Genomic DNA, 23,508 nt, shown 5'->3' with positions numbered 1-23,508 from the left:
GAACCCAAAGATGCATTCAGACTGAGAGTAAGGGGATGGAGTACCATCTTTCACGCAAATGGACCTCAAAAGAAAGCTGGGGTAGCAATTCTCATATCAGATAAACTGGATTTTAAACTACAGACTATAGTTAGAGACGCAGAAGGGCACTATATTATTCTTAAGGGAAGTATTCAACAAGTGGATATGACAATTATAAATATATATGCCCCCAACAGGGGAGCAGCAAGATACACAAGCCAACTCTTAACCAGAATAAAGAGACATATAAATAAAAATACATTAATAGTAGGGGACCTCAACACTCCACTATCAGAAATAGACAGAACACCCTGGCAAAGACTAAGCAAAGAATCAAAGGCTTTGAATGCCATACTCGACGAGTTGGACCTCATAGATATATATAGAACACTACACCCCAGAACCAAAGAATACTCATTCTATTCTAATGCCCATGGAACATTCTCAAGAATAGACCATGTTCTGGGACACAGAACAGGTCTCAACCGATACCAAAAGATTGAAATTATCCCCTGCATATTCTCAGACCACAACGCTCTGAAATTGGAACTCAACCACAAGGAAAAATTTGGAAGAAACTCAAACACTTGGAGACTAAGAACCATCCTGCTCAGGAATGACTCGATAAACCAGGAAATCAAAAATCAAATTAAACAATTTATGGAGACCAATGAGAATGAATATACAACAGTCCAAAACCTATGGGATACTGCAAAGGCAGTCCTAAGGGGGAAATACATAGCCATCCAAGCCTCACTCAAAAGAATAGAAAAATCTAAAATGCAGTTTTTATATTCTCACCTCAAGAAGCTGGAACAGCAACAGAGGGACAGGCCTAATCCACGCACAAGGAAGCAGTTGACCAAAATTAGAGCAGAAATCAATCAAGCAGAAACCAGAAGTACAGTAGAGCAAATCAACAGGACTAGAAGCTGGTTCTTTGAGAGAATCAATAAAATTGACAGACCCCTGGCAAGACTTATCCAAAAGAAAAGAGAAAGGACCCAGATTATTAAAATTATGAATGAAAAAGGAGAGGTCACGACGAGCACCATTGAAATTGGAAGGATTATTAGAAATTTTTATCAACAGCTATATGCCAATAAACTAAGTAATCTGGAAGAGATGGAATCCTTCCTGGAAACCTATAAACTACCAAGATTGAAACCGGAAGAAATTGATTCCTTAAACAGGCCAATTAATTATGAAGAAATTGAGTCAGTGATAAACAACCTTCCAAATAACAAAACTCCAGGCCCGGATGGTTTTCCTGGGGAATTCTACCAAACATTCAAAGAAGAAATAATACCTATTCTCCTAAAGCTATTTCAAAAAATAGAAACAGAAGGAAAGCTACCAAACTCATTTTATGAGGCCAATATTACCTTGATCCCCAAACCAGGCAAAGACCCCCTTAAAAAGGAGAATTACAGACCGATTTCCCTAATGAATATGGACGCCAAAATCCTCAACAAGATACTTGCTAATAGAATCCAACAGTACATTAAAAGGATTATCCATCACGATCAAGTGGGATTCATACTTGGGATGCAAGCGTGGTTCAATATTCGCAAATCAATCAGCGTGATACATCATATCAACAAGAAAAGACTCAGGAACCATATGATCCTCTCAATCGATGCCGAAAAAGCATTTGACAAAATACAGCATCCTTTCCTGATTAAAACCCTTCAGAGTGTAGGAATAGAAGGTACATTTCTCAATCTCATAAAAGCCATCTATGAAAAGCCTACTGCAAATATTATTCTCAATGGGGAAAAGCTGGAAGCCTTTCCCTTAAGATCAGGAACTCGACAAGGATGCCCACTCTCGCCACTATTATTCAACATAGTACTAGAAGTCCTTGCAACAGCAATCAGACGACAAAAAGGGATCAAAGGTATTCAAATTGGCAAAGAAGAAGTCAAAATGTCTCTCTTTGCAGACGACATGATACTCTATATGGAAAACCCAAAAGAAGCCACTCCCAAACTATTAGAAGTTATAGAGCAATTCAGTAACGTGGCAGGATACAAAATAAATGCTCAGAAATCAGTTGCATTTCTATACACGAATAACGAGACCGAAGAAAGAGAAATTAGGGAATCCATCCCATTTACAATAGCACCAAAAACCATACGTTACCTTGGAATTAACTTAACCAGAGACGTAAAGGACCTATATTCTAGAAACTATAAATCACTCTTGAAAGACATTGAGGAAGACATAAAAAGATGGAAAGATATTCCATGCTCATGGATCGGAAGAATTAACATAGTTAAAATGTCCATGCTACCCAGAGCAATCTACACTTTCAATGCTATCCCGATCAAAATACCAAGGACATTTTTCAAAGAACTGGAACAAATAGTCCTTAAATTTGTATGGAAACAGAAAAGGCCCCGAATCTCCAAGGAACTGTTGAAAAGGAAAAACAAAGCTGGGGGCATCACAATGCCGGATTTCGAGCTGTACTACAAAGCTGTGATCACAAAGACAGCATGGTACTGGCACAAAAACAGACACATAGACCAATGGAACAGAATAGAGAGCCCAGAAATGGACCCTCGGCTCTTTGGGCAACTAATATTTGATAAAGCAGGAAAAAACATCCGGTGGGAAAAAGACAGTCTCTTCAATAAATGGTGCTGGGAAAATTGGACAGCTACATGCAAGAGAATGAAACTTGACCACTATCTCACACCATACACAAAAATAAACTCCAAATGGATGAAAGACCTCGATGTGAGACAGGAATCCATCAAAATTCTAGAGGAGAACATAGGCAAAAACCTCTACGACATCGGCCAAAGCAACCTTTTTCATGACACATCCCCAAAGGAAAGAGAAACAAAAGATAAAATGAACTTATGGGACTTCATCAAGATTAAAAGTTTCTGCACATCCAAGGAAACAGTCAGAAAAACTAAGAGGCAGCCCACGGAATGGGAGAATATATTTGCAAATGACACTACAGATAAAGGACTGGTATCCAAGATCTACAAAGAACTTCTCAAACTCAATACACGAGAAACAAATAAACAAATCAAAAAATGGGCAGAAGATATGAACAGACACTTTTCCAATGAAGACATACAAATGGCTAACAGACACATGAAAAAATGTTCAAAATCATTAGCCATCAAGGAAATTCAAATCAAAACCACACTGAGATACCACCTTACGCCAGTTAGAAATGGCAAAAATAGACAAGGCAAGAAACAGCAATTGTTGGAGAGGATGTGGAGAAAGGGGATCCCTCCTACATTGTTGGTGGGAATGCAAGTTGGTACAGCCACTCTGGAAAACAGTGTGGAGGTCCCTTAAAAAGTTAAAAATTGAGGTACCCTATGACCCAGCCATTGCACTACTGGGTGTTTACCCCAAAGATACAGACGTAGTGAAGAGAAGGGCCATATGCACCCCAATGTTTATATCAGCAATGTCCACAATAGCTAAATTGTGGAAGGAGCCGAGATGCCCTGCAACAGATGACTGGATTAAGAAGTTGTGGTCCATATATACAATGGAATATTCCTCAGCTATCAGAAAGAACGAGTTCTCAACATTTGCTACAACATGGACAGCACTGGAGGAGATAATGCTAAGTGAAATAAGTCAAGCAGAGAAAGACAACTATCATATGATTTCTCTCATCTATGGAACATAAGAACTAGGATGATCGGTAGGGGAAGAAAGGGATAAAGAAAGGGGGGGGTAATCAGAAGGGGGAATGAAACATGAGAGACTATGGACTATGAGAAACAAACTGAGGACTTCAGAGGGGAGGGGGGTGGGGGAATGGGATAGACCGGTGATGGGTGGTAAGGAGGGCACGTATTGCATGGTGCACTGGGTGTTATACACAACTAATGAATCATCGAGCCTTGCATCGGAAACCGAGGATGTACTGTATGGTGACTAACATAATATAATAAAAAATCATTAAAAAAAAAAATAAAGAGGCTGCTGGGTGATTCTTATTGCAGGCAGAATTGGGAACCACTAGCCTTGGGAAACCAGGAGGCTGTGAAGAAAATGCAAAGACAGGCTCTTGTGAATAGGAAGTACTTTGCGCTTGAAATTCAGTCTTTGAAATACTCAGTTTTAGGGAGGTTTAATGACTTGTCTTCTGGATTTCTATATCTCATAAGGTTCAGAAACTCCAAAAACATTCTTATGAATTCAGACAAACTCTGAATAATAACTATTGTTTTCGAGAACCATTTATTTTGAATTATTGTGTGGCACAGAAACTATGCATTCTTCTTGGAATTTTATTGTTGTGTTTTAAAAAATATTCAAGCAGAAAAGAAAGCAAGTAGTTGGAAGATACAGTCTGTAGAGAAACCTATTTATAACAACTATTATTTAGGTATTTTTCAGGTTTGAGTCATTTGTTGATTATTTTCAATGCTTTACTGTAATTATAGCTACAGTAGTTGTATGTTCTTTGACTCATTGTCCAGGATAAATACTTTTTGGTATAATGAGCTCAGAACTTTAAATTACTACCTGTTTATACAATACTGATTTACCTCACCACACTGCTGCTAGTTCAGAGGTGGAAGCATGATTTGCTTTTCTAAAAGATGTGAATGTTTTCCCTATATGTAGTTTTCACTTTCCAAAATTTGAGTGTTTACTTTTTTTAATATTGTGCGTTCATCCTAATATAACTGGTACTATTTACCTCTGTTGGTTTTCTAAGAGTGAAATCGGCATTTTAGGATTTATGCTAATTATTTTGGAAATCTGTGATGCTCTGTAGTGTTTGCAGTGTAATGTATGGTCTCTTTTTTTAGGGGATGGAGGGGGGGGAGAATAAAATCTCTATAAATGGAATCATTATTCCTCTTTTTCACTGTGAAATAGGAGATGCATTTATTTCTAGGAATTATTTTTGGGCACGAAACAACAACATAAAAGTCACATTTAGGAATTTAGAAAATCTTTTGAAAAATGCATTTCAGGTAGAAACAGTATTTTATAATATAATATTAATATTCAGTTTACAACTCAGGATTCTGAAAAACGTTCTAAAACTTAAAAGTCTTAAACCAGTAATTTTGTTTCCTTGGGGATAGGGAAATGTGTATTATATGTATATTTATCTTAAAGTGGTGTTATTTCTTTGTGTGTGTGTGTGTGTGTGTTCAGTTAGCCAGCATATAGTGGTGCTATTTCTAATTATGCGGGGTGGCGCTGGTTTTGGTTAGATAGAAGAAGATGCTGATTTATTTCTTAATTGTTCTGCTTAGGGAGATTTGAAGTGTAGGTCATTATTCTAGTTAGAAACCCCAATATAGTGCAAGGCCACTTTTATTTTTACTTTCATATCAAGAATGACTCACTACTTGGCCTAGAAGGACTTACTCAACTTTAGAGGTTACTCATGCCACCAAGTAGGTAGCCTAAAGGAGTAGATAGATTTTCCTTGTGGCTGTTGGCCTCTAATTTAATGATAAAGAACTAAATAGGGATTAATTAAAGATTACTGTGTAATTTGTAACCAGTTTATAAAGTACTCTCATTAGTTTAGCTTAATAGTTAGTCTTCAGATGCATGTATTTTGGGTATATAGGAAAAGAAAGTAATCTTTCGAAGCAGGTGTCTTTAGGTTCCCATACTTCTGTATCCTTCAACATCTTAGGTTGTGTTGGATCTAGCACATTAAGAGGTAGATTTATTAACTGTGTGACCTTGGCGGATTATTTAATTTCTCTGCTGGCATTTATAAGATGAAGATATTTGTCTCAGAGTGTTGTTGATATAAGGAGTATAGAAGAGAAAGCTTGTGAACGTAGAGGAAGCAGATGATGTTAAAGAGGAGGAGCAGAGGGTCATCTAGAAGCAAGGTTAGACTTAATAGGGGTGAAGTTGGGGAGAAGGAGTGGAGACCATCAACCCTGCCTCTTGGTTCTGTTTGACACAGGATGTGAGAGAAGAAAACATCATTTATCGGACAGAGCTTCAGAAAAAAGAGAAGGTCCTAAGTATATAGGCTGGTTTATAACTTCTGGGAGCAAATGCAGAGTTTTAACTTTTTTCCCCAGAGGCTTATGTGAGAGGTTTTTAAAAAGATTAGATTGAGCAGGAACTGGAAGGATTGGTTGGATTCAGGGAGGAATGGGAAGTCTGCTTTTAAAGAAATGTTAAGCTGAAAGAGCCAGTCAAGGAGATTTGGGAAATATAAGAAATAGGGAATAACAAAACAACTGCCCAGGACATGGGGGGGGGGAGGTGAGAATGGGATGTAACAGGGTGGAGAACAGAGGGGAGTGGGCAAACATCTCCAGAAGCCTTACTGTAATTTATCGTTTTCTTTAAAACAGCCAAGTAGGTCAGCCCTGTATTAACCAAAACCCGCTAGAACTGGATCAACAAAGTAATCTTCTGTGGACACGACTGTAACACTCAAGGAGTGTATGAAGATGACCGTCTAGAGGGAAGTAGCTAAGTAGAGAGGAATCACGGGGTGTGAGCGCTGGAGGAGACAGCAGGGATCTTTAACTCAGCGCCCAACTTTTGGTAGCAGAAATTGCCATGGTGATGTGATTTGCTTCCAAAGGGCAAAGGTGACTCTGGCCTGTTAGCTGGATATTGTTCTTCTGAGGAAGAGCAAGAATTGCGGCTTTCTAAGTCCAAGAACATAAGCAGTTGAGGGACAGAGTCTAGGAAGCTGAAAGAAAAAGTAGTGGGAGAGAAAAGGTAATAATAGTTTCCTTCTGGGTCTGATCTGTGTTTAGATATCTAGATTTACTCTGTTTAATGGCGATAGTAATATTTTGATGGTCATGTTGTTTCTGGAAATGGCTGTCTTCTGAGATTGGGTGATCAGTGAGCTCATGTGGCTCAGCACATGTGGTAGCAATCTTTGCAACCCAACTATTGACTTCAATTAATTGATTATTTTGATTTTATTTTATCTTAAAAATATTTAATTATTTTTTGTTTACCTAGTATTTTTATTCAGTATTTGTTTTGGTTATTGCATTAGTGTTTAATCATCTAAGAATTTGTAGTACTTGAAATAACAAGAGCTTAAAAGTTTCAAAAGGCCAGTTACATAGGCCAGAATTCCCCCGACATCGAAGGGCATACTTAACGCAGATGATCCATCCCTCCCTGAGTCACCAAATAACTTCAGTTCTTTGGTTCTTTAAAAACTCCCACCAAATGAAAATATATCTGCTGTTCTGGATGCCGTGACATCTACTGTACAGGGAAGGAGACTAGTGTATTCCTGCTCCATTTATAGGGGAAGAAATTGTAAATGTTGTAAGAAAAAAAAAGGTGTTCAGAAACTCATCAAATGAATTATAAAATTGACGGGGTTTTGTATATATAATCAGCTTTTTAATGAAAATTACTATACTATCATTGTGAAATTTTTTTTAAAAAGATTTTATTTATTTATTTGACAGAGAGTGAGACAGCGAGAGAGGGAACACAAGCAGGGGGAGTGGGAGAGGTAGAAAGCAGTCTTCCTGCTGAGCAAGGAGCTCGATGCGGGGCTCGATCCCAGGACCCTGGGATCATGACCTGAGCTGAAGGCAGATGCTTAACGACTGAGCCACCCAGGAGCCCCTATCATTATGAAATGTTTGAATGTTCCGAAGCTATTTGCCTCAAATAAAGTGCTGATAGTGTAGGTTTTTTTCATGCTTCTCATGCTTGGATTCATTGAGCTTCTTGAATCTGTGGGTTTTTTGGTTTTCATTGAGTTTTGAATGTTTTCAGCCATTATTTCTTCAAATACTTTTCCTATCCCTCCTCTGTCTCCTTGGGGTTTTCTAATTACACATATGTTAGATGTCTAGAAGGTGTTCTGCAGCTCAGTCATGTTCCATTTATTTATTTCTACATGCTTTTTTCCTCTCAGTTTCATTTTTGATAGTTTATATTGCTATGTTTCGTTGAGTTTTGTTAGGGAGCACAGTTAAGTTATGTGGAAAGAGCTTGATCCTTTGGATCTTGATTTTAAGACTTGTTGGGCAGGGTGAGAGCAGTGTGCGCTCTGGGGCTAATGACTCCCCACTAGTAGGGCTCTGCCCGGTGCCCCATGAATTATGACTTTTTCTGGGGTGGCTGGTGGGAACAGACACTCTTCCTGACCATATACGAACAGCAGGAACTGTTCCCTGTCATCTTTTCAGCCAGTTTTTTCCCCAGTTCCTGTAGCTTCTTCACCTGCATGAGCTGATCAAGTATTCTGCTGAATACCAGAGTAGGCTCACTGTGGATCTCCTGGCTTCTCATTGCGCCTCCATCCTCTCCAGTAGTCTGTGCCATGAACTCTACCTGCCTTGTTCTCAGACTCTCAGCTCCGCCTCCTCAGCTCAGGGATTCTGCTCACAACCCATTTGGTTTCTCCTCCCTGTGCGGCAGCCTCTCAAATCAGTAAGTCAGGGCAGTTGTAGGGCTCATCTTGTTTGTTTCCTTTCTTTCGGTGATCACTTCATGCCTTCATTGCCTGATACCCAGTATCTTGAAAACTGTTATTTCTTATATTTTGTCCATTTTTTTTTTTCAGGTAGAAGCATAAATTTGGTTCCTGTTACTCCATCTTGGCTGATTTTATTTTAAAATATTTTCCTAATGGCATTTTATTTTTTCTTCTAAGTAAGGTATAATTAGCATTTATGAAATCAGACTATTTATTTAGAATTCAAGATAATTCAGATCAGGTGAGGCTTTGCATTATTATGAAAAGAAAGAAAAGAAACACATACAAGCAGTATGAGGCCCAAAGAGTTTTCTCTTTGACCTTTTAATTCACCACCTGTAATGGCCATGTCACTCGCCTGCCTAAAATTCTCTAAATGGACGTTGTAATTAGTATAAAGTCAGACTTTTCACTCTGACTTATAAGTTTATGCTTGTTCTGGACTTTATACTCCGATTTTCTCTTTGCACTTCCCTTAGGAGAGACTTCCAGGCAGAAAAACTGGGGCAATTTCAGATCTTTCACTACTCTTTGGGATTCCAGTCCTGGGCTGCCTGTGGTCCTGTATCTGAAAACAGTTTCATGCATTACGCTCAGTTTTCTAGTTATTTCAGTGGGAACATGAGCTTTATTCCAGTTACTGGGTCAAGGCTGGAGGAAGTGCTTATTTTAATTACTCTTTTATCTGTTCTTTCTAGCATTCTTCCAAGCACAAAGGAATCATGGTCAATGATTTCTGGTTTCCTTCAGCTCATTTCTGAGTATCTGCTAATATGTGTGATTAATTTGTTAATTATAAATTACTAATACATAGAAATATTAGCAGTTCTGGCGGGATCTGTACTTCGCATTTCATACCTGTTTGCTAATGTGTATGCCTCAATGGAATAAAGTTCTTTCTGTGGAAATAGTCTAACATTTAATTTAAAAAATTAACTTACACTTTATTTCTCCAAAGTAAGTTAAACTAGTGAGTTTATACTTTCTTTATGGAAGAGCTGCTAGTATCTTATCTTTAACTGGATATTGTTTTGTATTTTCTCACACTCCCAGGTAATGATTAACAAAGTTAACTCATCTTGTGCTATATTATTTTACTTTTTTTTTTTTTTTAAGTTTTTTATTTAAGTAATCTCTACACCCCACATGGGGCTCAAACTCACGATCTTGACATCCAAGGGTCACGTGCTGTTCCAACTGTGCCAGCCAGGCGCCCCATATTATTTTACTTTAGATATTATTTTGGCTTCGGGTGTGATGAATGTTTCCTGTTATGCATGAGAGCTGCGATTTAATTTCATGGAAGCATCTGTACTAAATTTGGAGTGATACATTTGAGGCTGGTGTTGCATATTTTAGTAGGCTCTATATTTGGAAGTGCTATTGTAGTGTTAGGTCACAGTGTGTGTGTATTTTGAACAGCTTGTGGATGGAATTTGAAATGGAACATAAATCATTTTGGTTTTGATTACTTCTCATACTTTAATTTTTACAAGGCAATTCAGGTTTGAAGACAAAAAGAGTATTGTTTGTTATCTTTTCTACATTTCACATACAGTTACCTTTATTTTTATTCTCTGTATTTTTTTTTTTTTGATGCCTGTGCCCACGCAAGATGTTTGTTCATCTTATAGAAATGGCATTGAACTCTATAAACCATTTTGCAGTTTGACTTTTTAGCCTCATTATATACCTTTGGCTTTCTCTATACCATTTCACATGAAGATGTCTTAATTTTTAATGGCTACATTTCATTATAATTCATTTCTTTGACTTCTTATTGATGGACTCTTTTTGCTATCAAAACTGTGATAAATATCCTTGTAAATATAATCTGTATACTTGTGCAAATCTTTCGTGTGAGATAAATTCCAAGAAGTAGAATTTCTGGGTATAAAGTTTTGCCCACTTAATATTTCAATAATTCACCTTTCTACGAACAGTGTGTTAGAGAACCTATTTCCCCAAACTCTTACCTGTGGAATGTATTGTTTTATTTAATTTTGTCAACCAGACACATGAAAAATAATAATTCCAAATGGCTTCATTTGTGTTTTTTTATTATTAAAGTGGGTAAGCATCTTTCTTTGAAATATTTTTATTTGTATTCTCTCTTTGAGAGGCATTTTGGAAACATTATTAAATAACATTTTTGACTTTAAGTCACTTAAGTGACTTTTTGACTTTAAGTGGACTTTTATGGGACTACTTCTACATATGACTATTAGGTATGCATTTTTAAAATGTCCCAAAACTGGCTATGAGATATTTTTCTTTTCATGGACTGTTTTGTCCTATTAATATTTTGTTTAAGATTTTGCTTTGGCATTTATAAGAGAATTTATTTTTGTAGTGTCTTTGCAGCTTTGATGTCTGTGTTATGGTGATTTTAGGAACTTTTTTCATTCTCATTTCTTAGAAACATTTTAGGTAGTATCAAAGATATCTAATTCATAAATATTTGGAATTATTCATCAGCAAAACATTTTGAGCTTTGTATTTTATTAGAGATATTTTGATAATTGGTTCATGATAATCATGTAGTTCATGGATATTGGTGTTTTTGAATTTGCTGTCTTTTAATGTGAGAAGTCAGCTAGGGAAATAGAACCTACACCAGGCAGGTTGCTTTATTTCTTTTCTTCATTTCTTTGTTCCAATAGATAGGATTTGATTTGGAGAAATATGTTTAAAAGTTTTGGGGTAGGGAGGGAGGATGGGCAGAGCAGGTGAAGGAAATGGAGAGGTACAAACTTCTAGTTATAAAATAAGTAAGTCATGGGAATTTAAAATACAGCATGGGGAATATAGTCAATAATGTAATTGATAACCTTGTGTGGTGACAGATGGAAACCACACTTGTTGTGGGGAGCATGTCTTAATGTATATAAAGCTGAATCACCATGTTATATACCTGAAACTACTATTATATGTTAACTATATGTCAATTAAACATAACACATAAATATATAAAAAATAAATTGACAAAAGACAGATTAATAGGAGAAAAACATTTTTTTCTCAAAGATTTTGTGATTTTGTCTTAATCTTTGGTTATTTCTTATTTCCTAGACTTAATTTTAGATACTTTATTTTCTTTTTTCCCCACTATTGTCTTAATGTTATTAACATTATTTTTCTGATTGTTTTTATTTTTGACTAATTAATAAATACTTTGTTTTATAATTTTCAATTTCCTCTTTATATTTTCCTTAAAGTTTACATTGTTCTTCCTTTCCCAACTTCTAAAATTGAATGTTTAACAAATTTATTTTTATTTTTTCTTACTTAGAAATGGAAGTGTAAAGACTGAATCTTTCAGCAAATTGAGCTCTATATCATAGATTTTGATAGTGTTTTACTTACTGTTATTTTCTAGGCCTTGTATTAGTTTTAAAAACTTTACTGTTTGGCCTATGCTGTTTTGGGGAATGATTTAAATTTTTTTCCTTAAAAAATTCTGTCAGTGATATTTTTCCTTATTTTTTTCCTTGTAAGAGGCTAGCTAGAGAGTATAGTTATTATGAACTATTTTCTATTTTTGAAGAAGTTTATAAAATTTTTGTAGCCCAATATCTAATTTTTAAAAATATTCCGTAGATTCTTAAAAAATAGGTACCTTCTCTACCTATAGTATATAAGTTTTTAAATATGACAACAAATCAAACATATTCATTATTAAATTACTTATTCAGATACTCTGTATTCTTTATTTTTTAAACTTATCTGCCACAGGTAGAGATAAGTACATTTAATTCTCCCAACTACTTTTGATTTCTCATTTCATTTTCCACTGTTTTGCTTTGTGTGTTTTGATGTACTGTTTTCTAGAACGAAAGGATTCATGGCAGTTATATATTCATTGTAATTGATATTGTTTTACATCATAATGTGTCCTTATTTGTTTACAGTTTTCAAATTCAATTCAAAATTCAAATAGAATTCAATTTTAAATCATTTGAACATATTGACTACTGAATCTTGTTGTTTACATTTCTCTGGGGGATTTTTACTTGTCTTTTTGTGTGTGTGTGTTGTAGGTTATTTTATTTTACTGGTGCTACTTATTTATTGCTTATAAAGTGAAGTTTTACCCCTCTGATTGATAATCTTTTCTTTTTCATAGATAATGTTTAGCAGAGGTGTTTAGTATAATTTTTATTTTGCAACTTTTAGTTGTTAGTCATATTTTGTTTCTTTTGTTTTCCTTTTTTTTAATGGACAATGTTAACTTTCCTCAAAAATTACTTTTGATAATTTAGAAGGTCTGTATTGTATGTTTTTTTCTAAACATTCACTTGTTTAACTGTTTAACTTGTGAAACTTAAGAATTTTAAACTTAAGTCTGTATTTCTTTATTTACAAACTTTAGAAGTAAAACTGTCTATTGACTCATCTATTTGAAAAATTAGGAAATGGACACAATTACATTTTTCTTATCAAATTCTCATTCCTGATTTTTGTTAGTATCTTTTAGGATTTTTGTCTAGTTTTTAATAGTTACATTATTACTGCATTCACATTTTGTAGCTCATCTCTCAATAGTTATGATATTTGTAATCTGTTTTATAAACCTAACCACAGTGGTTTTGTTTTCATATTTTATTATTGTTTTTTGCCTATGATTAATTTTTTCTAAAGTTAAATTTAGATACTTTTACTTTTTGATAATTCTTACGTGGCTTTTAGCATCAGTGACTGACTACTGGTAAAATCCCCTTATGAGGAACATTATTAACAGAATTATTACCAGTAAGCAGGATTCCATATAATAAAGCAATTCAAATGGCTGCCCATGGCCTACAGTATTTTGTTTAATAGGTTACAAAGAATTATCTTCCACAAATTACCCTGATCAAGAGATAATTTATCTGTGTCCTGACCATTCCTTTGCTATAACCAAAGAGCCGTATCTGCAAAGTGCTGTACTGGTTTTATTGCAAATGTTGAAGTACATCTTTACTTTTGTGTTTCTTTATCAAGCAGCTGATAGCATTTTACTCTCCTCTCTTTATAACAAATATTCTAGCCACCCATCTAATTCCAGTTATATACCACCCAAACACTTTCTTGCCCACTCACACATTCCTTTTAGGCAGTGTTTCATATTGCATTATGTCTGCTCTTATCCCTCTGTTGTTTTATCAGTTGAAGACAGGCCTGTTAATTTTTCCTTCCCTCTTATGATTGGCATTGCTACCATGCTATCTAATTCCCATTTTAAACAAATGTCCTCAAAGGTTAACTTTTAAAAAATGCATGTTACAGTGTATCAGAAACCAGATTATCAAGTTAGACCCTGGTGAGTTCTGACTATGACTTGTTTTAGGCTATTATTTTTATTTAGGTGCTTATTCAATTTTAACTTAGGATTATATTGGAACATTAACAATGAAGAATAATTCTGTTCATTCATAGATCAAAAGTAATAGCATAGAAAATTATTCTAATCTTTAGTAAATACCTGAAATCATACCCTATTTTTTAACCTTTAACATGGATCTTACCTGACCATGGTAAATCTCCAACAATTGTTTCTGAGTAGAATTTTGAAGACCTATAGTGAAGAGTATTCCTCAGTTACTTTTTTTTTTTAGTATCTAGGAAACTAGAATGTCTAATAACAAATGACTTGTTCTTCCAGCAGTATCCATATGCCTGCTTGTCCCAAACCCAGCATTACATGTGTCTGCTTTAATGAAATATGTTGTGCTAGAAAACCCATTGAGAGCTAATGGTATTTACTAAGAAATGAGAATAAATAGAAATCCAGAGATTACCAGTATTTAAGACATAAGCAGCAAAAGAGAAGCAGGTACGAAGATTGAGAAGGGATTTTTAGGAAGAGAAGACAAGTTGGTATGTTGGAATATGAGAAGCCGTACAAACTGAAAAAGAAGAGTTTCAGGAAGAAGTGAGTCAGCAGGATCAGATCAAATGCTAAGCATAAAGATGGTTAAATTTCTGTTGTATTTGACAGTAGCATGGTGTAGGCAGAAACATTATATGAGTGTATTGACAGACAAGAAGTAGTAAAATGGTGACTGCAAGTGTGGACTCTGGAAGAGCCTTAATCCCTTTCGTAGAATACTACATAGTCTATGATTACTAAATTTTGAAGTATTTGTACTTGAAGTTGAAGATGTTAAATATGAACCATTCATAGCTCATTGCACAATTGCTAGAAACCTGGCATTTTTATATTAATGTAATAATTTGTATAAAACTAAATATACTGAATACTTAAAGCACAGTAAAATGGAAACCTTTAATACAGGTGCTAATTTTATTTCTTTATTTTTTTTAAGTCTTGGCTACTCATGATTCAGCAGACGGAACAGCTTAGTAGAATAATGAAGACACATGCAGAGGACCTAAATTCGGGACCCTTGCACAGGCTCACCATGATGATCAAAGATAAGCAGCAGGTGAAGAAAAGTTTCATTGGTGTTCATCAGCAGATAGAGGCAGAGATGATCAAGGTTAGTCTTTCTACTCTGGAATTCTTTTGTTAATGTGATTTTTAAATTCACTGAAATATTTTATCTTGTTTGACTTTAAAAATTGTTTGTTCATCATTTTATGATGAGAAATAGGTTTGGGTGTCTCTAATAAGTAATATTTTATTCTTACTGAATATAGAATACGATTGATTATAAAATGTACTGTTACTTTATGTACTCCTCTGAAAGAAAAAGAATGCTGCCAATTAAACTATGATACAGTGCTTTCTTATCACTTCGAATTTTTATTTTTTATTTACTGAAATAGTTCTTTCAGGTTTAGTATTTTTATTTTTACTATGCATATAATAAAAAAGAAAATATAGACAAAGTAAATTAGGATTAAGTAAATTTTCTTCACAGTGAGAGTTTGTCCCTTCTGGATAACTTTTTACGATGTTTTTTGTTACGAAAACTTCAAATGTACGAAAGAAGAGAAAATAGTAAAACAAACTCCTATTGACTGATCCACCTTACATAGTCAAGGTTTTTTTAGAATCATTAGCCATCAGGGAAATTCAAATCAAAACCACACTAAGATACCACCTTACGCCTGTTAGAATGGCAAAAATTGACAAGGCAAGAAACAACAATTGCTGGAGAGGATGTGGAGAAAGGGGATCCCTCCTGCATTGTTGGTGGGAATGCAAGTTGGTACAGCCACTGTGGAAAACAGTGTGGAGGTCCCTTAAAAAGTTAAAAATTGAGCTACCCTATGACCCAGCCATTGCACTACTGGGTGTTTACCCCAAAGATACAGACGTAGTGAAGAGAAGGGCCATATGCACCCCAATGTTCATAGCAGCACTGTCCACAATAGCTAAATCGTGGAAGGAGCCGAGATGCCCTTCAACAGATGACTGGATTAAGAAGGTGTGGTCCATATATACAATGGAATATTACTCAGCTATCAGAAAGAACGATTTCTCAACATTTGCTGCAACATGGACGGCACTGGAGGAGATAATGCTAAGTGAAATAAGTCAAGCAGAGAAAGACAGTTATCATATGATTTCTCTCATCTATGGAACATAAGAACTAGGAAGATCGGTAGGGGAAGAAAGGGATAAAGAAAGGGGGGGTAATTAGAAGGGGGAATGAAGCATGAGAGACTGTGGACTCTGAGAAACAAACTGAGGGCTTCAGAGGGGAGGGGGTGGGGGAATGGGATAGGCTGGTGATGGGTATTAAGGAGGGCACGTATTGCATGGTGCACTGGGTGTTATACGCAACTAATGAATCATTGAACTTTACATCAAAAACCAGGGATGTACTGTATGGTGACTAACATAATATAATAAAAAAATTTTTTTAAAAATCTATACTCACTTTTTCTAATATACTGGATCATTTTAAAGAAAATTCCAGACATCATTTTATCCATAAATCTTTTAGTATATATTGCTGAAATACTTTTTTTTTTTTTTTTTTTTAAAGATTTTATTTGTTTATTTGTCAGAGTGAGAGACAGCACTCACAAGCAGGGGGAGCTGCAGGCAGACGGAGAAGCAGGCTCCCTGCTGAGCAAGGAGCCAGATGCGGGGCTCAATCCCAGGACCTTGGGATCATAACCTGAGCCAAAGGCAGAAACTTAACCAATTGAGCCATCCAGGCATCCCTGAAATACTCTTTAAAAAAAAACTTAACCATATTATCATCAACCCACCTAAATTTAACAGTAATTCCTTAGGGTTATTAAATATCCTGACTGTGCTCAAATGATTGTTGTTTAAATGTTTTCTACAGTTGGTTCATTTGAATCATGACCCAAACATGGCCCACACATTGTATTTGAATAATTTTCTTTTAATCTGTAGGTACCTTCCCCCAACCTTTTTAAAATGCCATTTATTTGTGGAAGAAACTGGGTAATTTCCTCTATAGAATTGAATTTCTTTAATTTTTGATTTTCTTGTTAGCATCTTGTGATGGGATTTCACGTATTTCTTTATCCTTTAATTTTCCTGTAAGCTGCTTGACAAAATTCTGGCTAATTTTTTGGGCAAGAATACATCATAGGTACTGGTATAGACTTCCTATTTTTTCCATATCAGAGATATCTAATGTCTTCTTGTTTATCTTTTGTGATATTAAGCTTAACTAATAGGTTCCAGTGCTGCCAGACTGATCAACCTATTGAAAAAGTTTCCCTTCAGCCATTCACCAAATAGTTTTAGGAACAATTAATGTTTGCTGCTTAGATCCGTTATTTTAGTAGGGGTTATAGAATGGCAGTATTTTATTTCTATCATTCCTAATGCGATTGTTAGCTGTAATTTTTCAATAAAAAGTTTTCTTATGTCAACTATTTGGCTGCCCTGAGGTATAGTTCATAAACAACAAGCAGGATAAATGCTTGCTTTTTGCAATTAATTGGCCAGTTTGGAGAATAATGAATTGGTTCTTCAGCAACTTCAAAAGTTAAGACTTCCAGTTTCCAGTCTGGCATGTAAGAAGTTTGGAAATTGTCACTTCATCCTAACAAAGAGTTAAAATTTGAATAAATTGAAAAATCAACAGCTCTTTGTAGATTAAGAGAAGTGAGGTGACAGAGCAGATGACTCTCCCTAAAATTGGAGAGACAGACCACTGAATACAGAGAATCACAATCTATCAGAGCAAAAACCTCTTTGGGAAGCAGTGCTCTGTATGGGGAAACCTGAACTGTAACTGACAAGTTCTGGATGCTCAGTGTGGATGACTCTGATAGTTAAAAACTCCAGGAGGAGCCAGGTATTGAGGGCCTCCACGCTCTTGTGAGTTTTACCTTCCAGACCTCTACCATGTTCTCACACTGAATATTGGAGAAAAATCTCATGCTCCATCAGCAGGAGGGGAAAAGGAACCATTTTGGTATATGCCAAAGCATTCTGTCCTTAATGAAGTCTGCTCTTAGGAGAAACTGTTTACCCTTAACCTAACTAATCTGAGGGAAGCAAAAAGCATAACTCCTGCTCACTCTGAGTGTGGAGTGGGCTAGTCAACTGAATAGTACATGTGAGGCACAGACTCAGTAAAAGACTGAGACCTAATCATAGGGTATAAAATATTTCCCCTTTTCTGACAGCTTATCACCACATTAGTAGTGTCCTGTTTAATCAGTTTCTTTTATCTGGTACATCCTGCCTAGCAATCAAGAAAAAATAACAAGGGATAGCAAAAGGCAAAATCCACAATTGGAAGAGAAAGAACAAGCATCAGACCCAGACACAGTAGGGATGTTGGAATTATCAGACCAGGAATTTTTTTTATTTTTTACTTTTTTTATTTATTTGACAGAGAGAGACAGCAAGAGAGGGAACACAGGCAGGGGGAGTGGGCGAGGGAGAAGCAGGCTTCCCGCTGAGCAGGGAGCCCGATGTGGGGCTCCATCCCAGGACCCTCGGATCACAACCCGAGCCGAAGTCAGATGCTTAACGACTGAGCCACCTAGGCACCCCAGACCAGGAATTTAAAACAACTGTGAATAATATACTAAGGGTCCTAATGGATAAAGTAAAAAGCATGAAAGAACAAATGGGTAATGTAAGCATAAAGATGGAAATCCTAAGAAAGAAACAAAAAGCATTCTAGCATTCTCTAGCATTCTAGAGAGCAAAGATACTGTAACAGAAGTGAAGAATGGCTGTAATGGGCTTAATAAGAGATCGGATACAATTAAGGAAAGATTTCCTGAAATTGAGACTATATCAATAGAAATCTACAAAACTGAAAAACAGAATAAGGACTGGAAAAAAAAAAAAAGGAATGGAATAACCAAGAACTGTGGGGTAACTACAAAAGGTGTAACATATGTATAATGGGAATACCTGAAGGAGAAGAAAGAGAGAAAGGAACAGAAGAGGTATTTGAAATGATAATGACTTCAAATTTCCCTAAATTAATGTCAGACACCAAACAGCATATCTAGGAAGCTCGGAGAACACCAAGCAGAACAAATGACCAAAAACTACACATATGCATATCACTTTCAAACTACAGATAATCAAAGATAAAAATTCCCGAAAGAAGCCTGAGTAAAAAAGCACCTTACCTATAGAAGAACAATTATAAGAACTGCATTTGACTTCTCCTCAGAATTAAGTAGGCACAAAGGAAGTGGAATGAAATATTTAAGTGTTGAGAGAAAAAACCCACGATCTTAGAATTCTATACCCTGTGAAATTATTCTTCAAAAATGAAATAAATACTTTCTTAGACAAACAAAAATTGAGAAAACTTGTAGCCAGTGGATTGAGAAGGAAAATGATATAGGTCAGAAACTCAGATCTACATAGAGAAAGAAAGAACATTAGGGAAAGGATGTGAAGATAAAATAAAAACTTATTTTTCTCATTTTTGACCTAACAGGTAACAGTTTATTGAAAATAATAAGAGCAACAATATTCAATTATGTACAGTCATGCATCTTGGGTGTGTACATGTGTTTACATACATATATAAGTGAAATGAATGACAGCAATGATATATGGGATAGAAAGGAGGTATTAGGATTATTTTGTTATTGTAAGGTACTCATACTACCTGTGAAGTGGTATAGTGTTCTTTGAAAATAGGCTTGCATTAGTTATAAATATATAGTGAACTCCAGGGCACCTACTAAGGAAGTTAAAAATGAAATATGACTGATATACTAAGAAATAAGAAAGAATGGAATTGTATAAAATACTCAATTAAAATCATAGAAAAATAGAAAAGGAGTAGAAGACAAAAATAGGAACAAATAACAAGTGTAACAAATAGGAAACTGACAAACATGGGAACCATTAATCCAAGTATATAGATAAGTTCTTTGAAGGTCAGTAGTGTAAATGAGCCAATTAAAGGACAGAGATTGTAAGAGTGGATTTACAAACAAGCTCCAACTATGTGTTGTCTACAAGAAACCTGTTTTAAATATTGAGGCACATACAGATTGATAGTAAATGGATAAAGAAAGACATGCTATGCTAACCCTAGTCAAAAGACAGCAGGACTAGCTGTATTAATTTCAAACAGTGCAGTCTTCAAAGCAAGGAAACTTTTGGGGATAAAGTGGGGAATTACATAATGATAAAGGGGTTAGTTTTCCAAGAAGACATAACAATCCCTAACATTTACATGCTTAACAACATAATGTCAAAATACTAATGGAGTTGCAAAAGCTGATAGAATTGCAAGGAGAAATAGATGAATACTCTTTTTACAGTTGGAGACTTCAACATCCCCCTTCAAAAATGAACAGACCCAGCAGGCAGAAAATCAGTGAGGAAATGGGTGAACTTAATAATATCATTAATCAATTAGATGCAATGAACATCTACAGACTGTTTCATTGAATAACAGCAGAATACATATTCTTCTGAAGCTTACATGGAAGATTCAACATCTGGACCACATTCTAGACCATAAATCATACCTTAATAAATTTAGAATAGAAATCATCCAATGTCTACTCTGAGACCACAATGGAATTAAACTAGAAATCAGTAATAGAAAGATGGTTGGATCATAGTGTACTTCTATTTTCAACTTTTTGAGGAACCTCCATACTGTTTTCCAGAGTAGCTGTCCCAATTTGCATTCCAGCCAACAGTGTAAGAGGATTCCTCTTTCTCTGCATCCTCACCAGCACCTGTTGTTTCCTGTGTTAATTTTAGTGATTCTGACTGGTGTGAGGTGATATCTCGTAGTTTTGATTTGGATTTCCCTGATGATGAATGATGGTGAGCATCTTTTCATATGTTTGTTGGCCATCTGAATGTCTTCTTTGGAAAAGATTGAACAAAATACTTCTAAGTGGCACATGGATCAAAGAAGAAATCTGAAGAGAAATTTAAAAATATTTTGAACTAAATGAAAATAAAACTTATCAAAATTGTGTAGGGTGCAAAAGCAATGCTTAGATGGAAATTTATGGCATTGAATAAAATCAATCCTCTAAACTTCTACCTTAGGGCATTAGAAAAAAGAGAAAGAACAAATTGAATCCAAAGTAAGCAGAAGAAAAGAAATAATACAAATTAGAGTGGAAATTAGTGAAAGTGAAAACATGAAATCAGTAGAGAAATCAATAAAACCAAAAGCTGGTTCTTTGAAAAGATCAATAAAATCAGTAAGTTTGTAGCCAGGTTAACTAATAAAAACAATGTGGGCACAAATTACTAATATCAGGAGTGAAAGAGGGGACATTACTACATTGTCCATATTAAAAGGGTAACGAAGGGATACTATGAACAACTCTATGCCCACAAATTTGATTACGTACGAGGAATTTGACAATTCTCTGGAGGACACATTCTGCTAAAAACCCACACAAGAAGAAATAGATGATCTGAATAGGCATTTGTATCTATTGAAGTCATTGAGTTAATAACTAATAACCTTCCAAAACAGAAAGCACCAGGTTTAGATAGTTGAATTCTATCAAACATTTACGGAAGAAATCATACCAATTCTCTACGAACTCTTTCAGAAAAAGAAACTGAGGGATACTTCGTAACTAATCCAAGAGACCACCATTACCAAACCAGACAAAGACATTAGAAGAGAAAACTACAAACTAGTATCTCTCATGAACATAAATGCAAAAATCCTTAACAAACGATTAGAGTGTCAAATCTAACAATGTATAAAAATAATTGTATATCACGACCAAGTGCAATTTATATGCAAGGCTGGTACAACATTTGAAAATCAATGAATGCAGTCCATCACATGAACAGATTAAAAAAGAAAAATCACACGAGCATGCAAGTAGATGCAGAAAAAGCAGTTGACAAAATTTTACAAAACCAGTACACGTTCATGATAAAAACTCTCAGTAAACTAGGAAAAGAGGAAACCTTCCTGAACTTGATAAAGAATATCTACCAAAAAAAGCTACAGCTAACGTCATAAGTAATGGTAAGAAATTTGAAACTTGTCCACTAAGATTAGAAGCAAGTCAAGGATGTTTCCTCTTACCGTTGCTTTTTAACATCACACTGGAAGTCTTAGCCAATATAATAAGACAAGAAAAGAATTATATACGGATTGGGAACAAAGAAATCTTTGTTCACAGATGACATGACCGTCTATGTAGAAAATCCAAGAGAATCAACAAAAAAACTTGGAATTAATAAGTGATTATAGTTAGGTTACAGGATACAATGTTACCATACAAAAGCCTGTCACTTTCCTATACATCAGCAATAAACAAGTGGAATATGAAATTATAAACACAATGCCATTTTCATTGGCACCTCCAAAAATGAAATACTTAGGTATAAATTTAACAACATATATATGAGGTCTATAGAAGGAGAACAACTGAACTCCAATGAAAGAAAACGTAGAAGAAAACCTTGAAGACATATCCCGTGTTTGTGGATGAGAAGACTCAATATTGTCAAGATGTCGGTTGTTCCCAGTTTGCTGTTTAGATTTAACACAGTCCCAATCAAAGTCCCCAGTAAGTTATTTCATGGATATTGACAAGCTGGTTCTAAAGTTCATATGAAGAGGCAAAAGACCCAGACTTGTCAACAGAATATTAAATAGGAATATTATTTAATGCTCAAAGAAATGAGCTATCAAGCCACAAAAAGACCCAGAGGAAACTTACACGCATATTACTTAGTGAAAGGAGCCAATCTGAAAAGGGTACATACTACATGATTCTAACTATATGATATTCTGGAAAAGGCAAACTATGGAGACAATAAAAAGATCACTGGTTTCCAGGGGTTAGGGGAGAAAGAGGAATGAATAGGTAGAGCCCAGAGGATTTTTATGACAGTGAAACTACTTTATAGCATACTATAATGGTGGATATATGTTGTTACATATTTGTTCAGATCCAGAGGCTGTACACCAGGAATGAAACCTAATGTGGACTTTGGGTGATAATGATGTGTCATTGTAGGTTCATCTGTTGTAACAAATGTATCACTCTAGTGGGGAATAACTGTGCATGAGTGTGTGTAGAAAGCATATGGGAAATCTCTGTATTTTCTGTTTTGTTTTGCTATGAAACTAAATCTGCTCTAAAAAATAAAGTCCATTAAACAAAGTTAATTATTGAGTTTTCTTTTTTTTTTTTTAAAGATTTATTTATTTATTTGAGAGAGAGAGAGATAATGAGTAGGGGAGGGGCAGGGAGAGGAAGAGAGAGAATCTCCATGCAGACTCTGGGGACCAACACAGGGCTGGCTCCCAGGACCTTGAGATCACGACCTGAGCCGAAACCAAGAGTCGGCCACTCAACCAATTGAGCCACCCAGGTGCCCCTCGAGTTTTCTTTTATAAAGGAATGATTCAGACTCATTTATGTCTGTATCATACTATTGATATTTTTGTGTTTTTTTTGTATAATGTTATCCTCTGGGCCATCAAGAACAATGGTGATGCAGAATTTGTTAAAAGTGAGCTCTGGAATATTCTTCCAAGTTGCTTATGCCTTTTTTGAAAGTTTTAGATGCTGCTGATTCCTTGTCTTCTCAAAGGTATATTAGAAGTTTTTCAGATACTATTTAAGACCCTTACTTTTTTCTTAAATGCTGCTTAAGTGGGCTT

At 35.4% G+C, this 23,508-nt stretch overlaps 1 protein-coding gene across 3 annotated transcripts in view; it reads left to right on the top strand.

Annotated features, from left to right (window-relative positions):
- FER (FER tyrosine kinase) overlaps positions 1-23,508 on the top strand; it is a 437,115-nt gene that overhangs the window by 58,294 nt on the left and 355,313 nt on the right. For all 3 annotated transcript variants that reach the window (XM_045808269.2, XM_045808262.2, XM_087861935.1), the window contains one exon: positions 14,779-14,952. In XM_045808269.2, coding sequence (XP_045664225.1) covers positions 14,779-14,952 — 174 coding nt within the window. The remainder of the gene's footprint in view (positions 1-14,778; positions 14,953-23,508) is intronic.

Source organism: Ursus americanus, chromosome 5 (assembly GCF_024610735.1).
Source record: "Ursus americanus isolate L20-20 chromosome 5, mUrsAme1.1.p, whole genome shotgun sequence".
Classification (NCBI taxonomy): domain Eukaryota; kingdom Metazoa; phylum Chordata; class Mammalia; order Carnivora; family Ursidae; genus Ursus; species Ursus americanus.
This window is presented reverse-complemented; position numbering and strand designations above follow the sequence as displayed.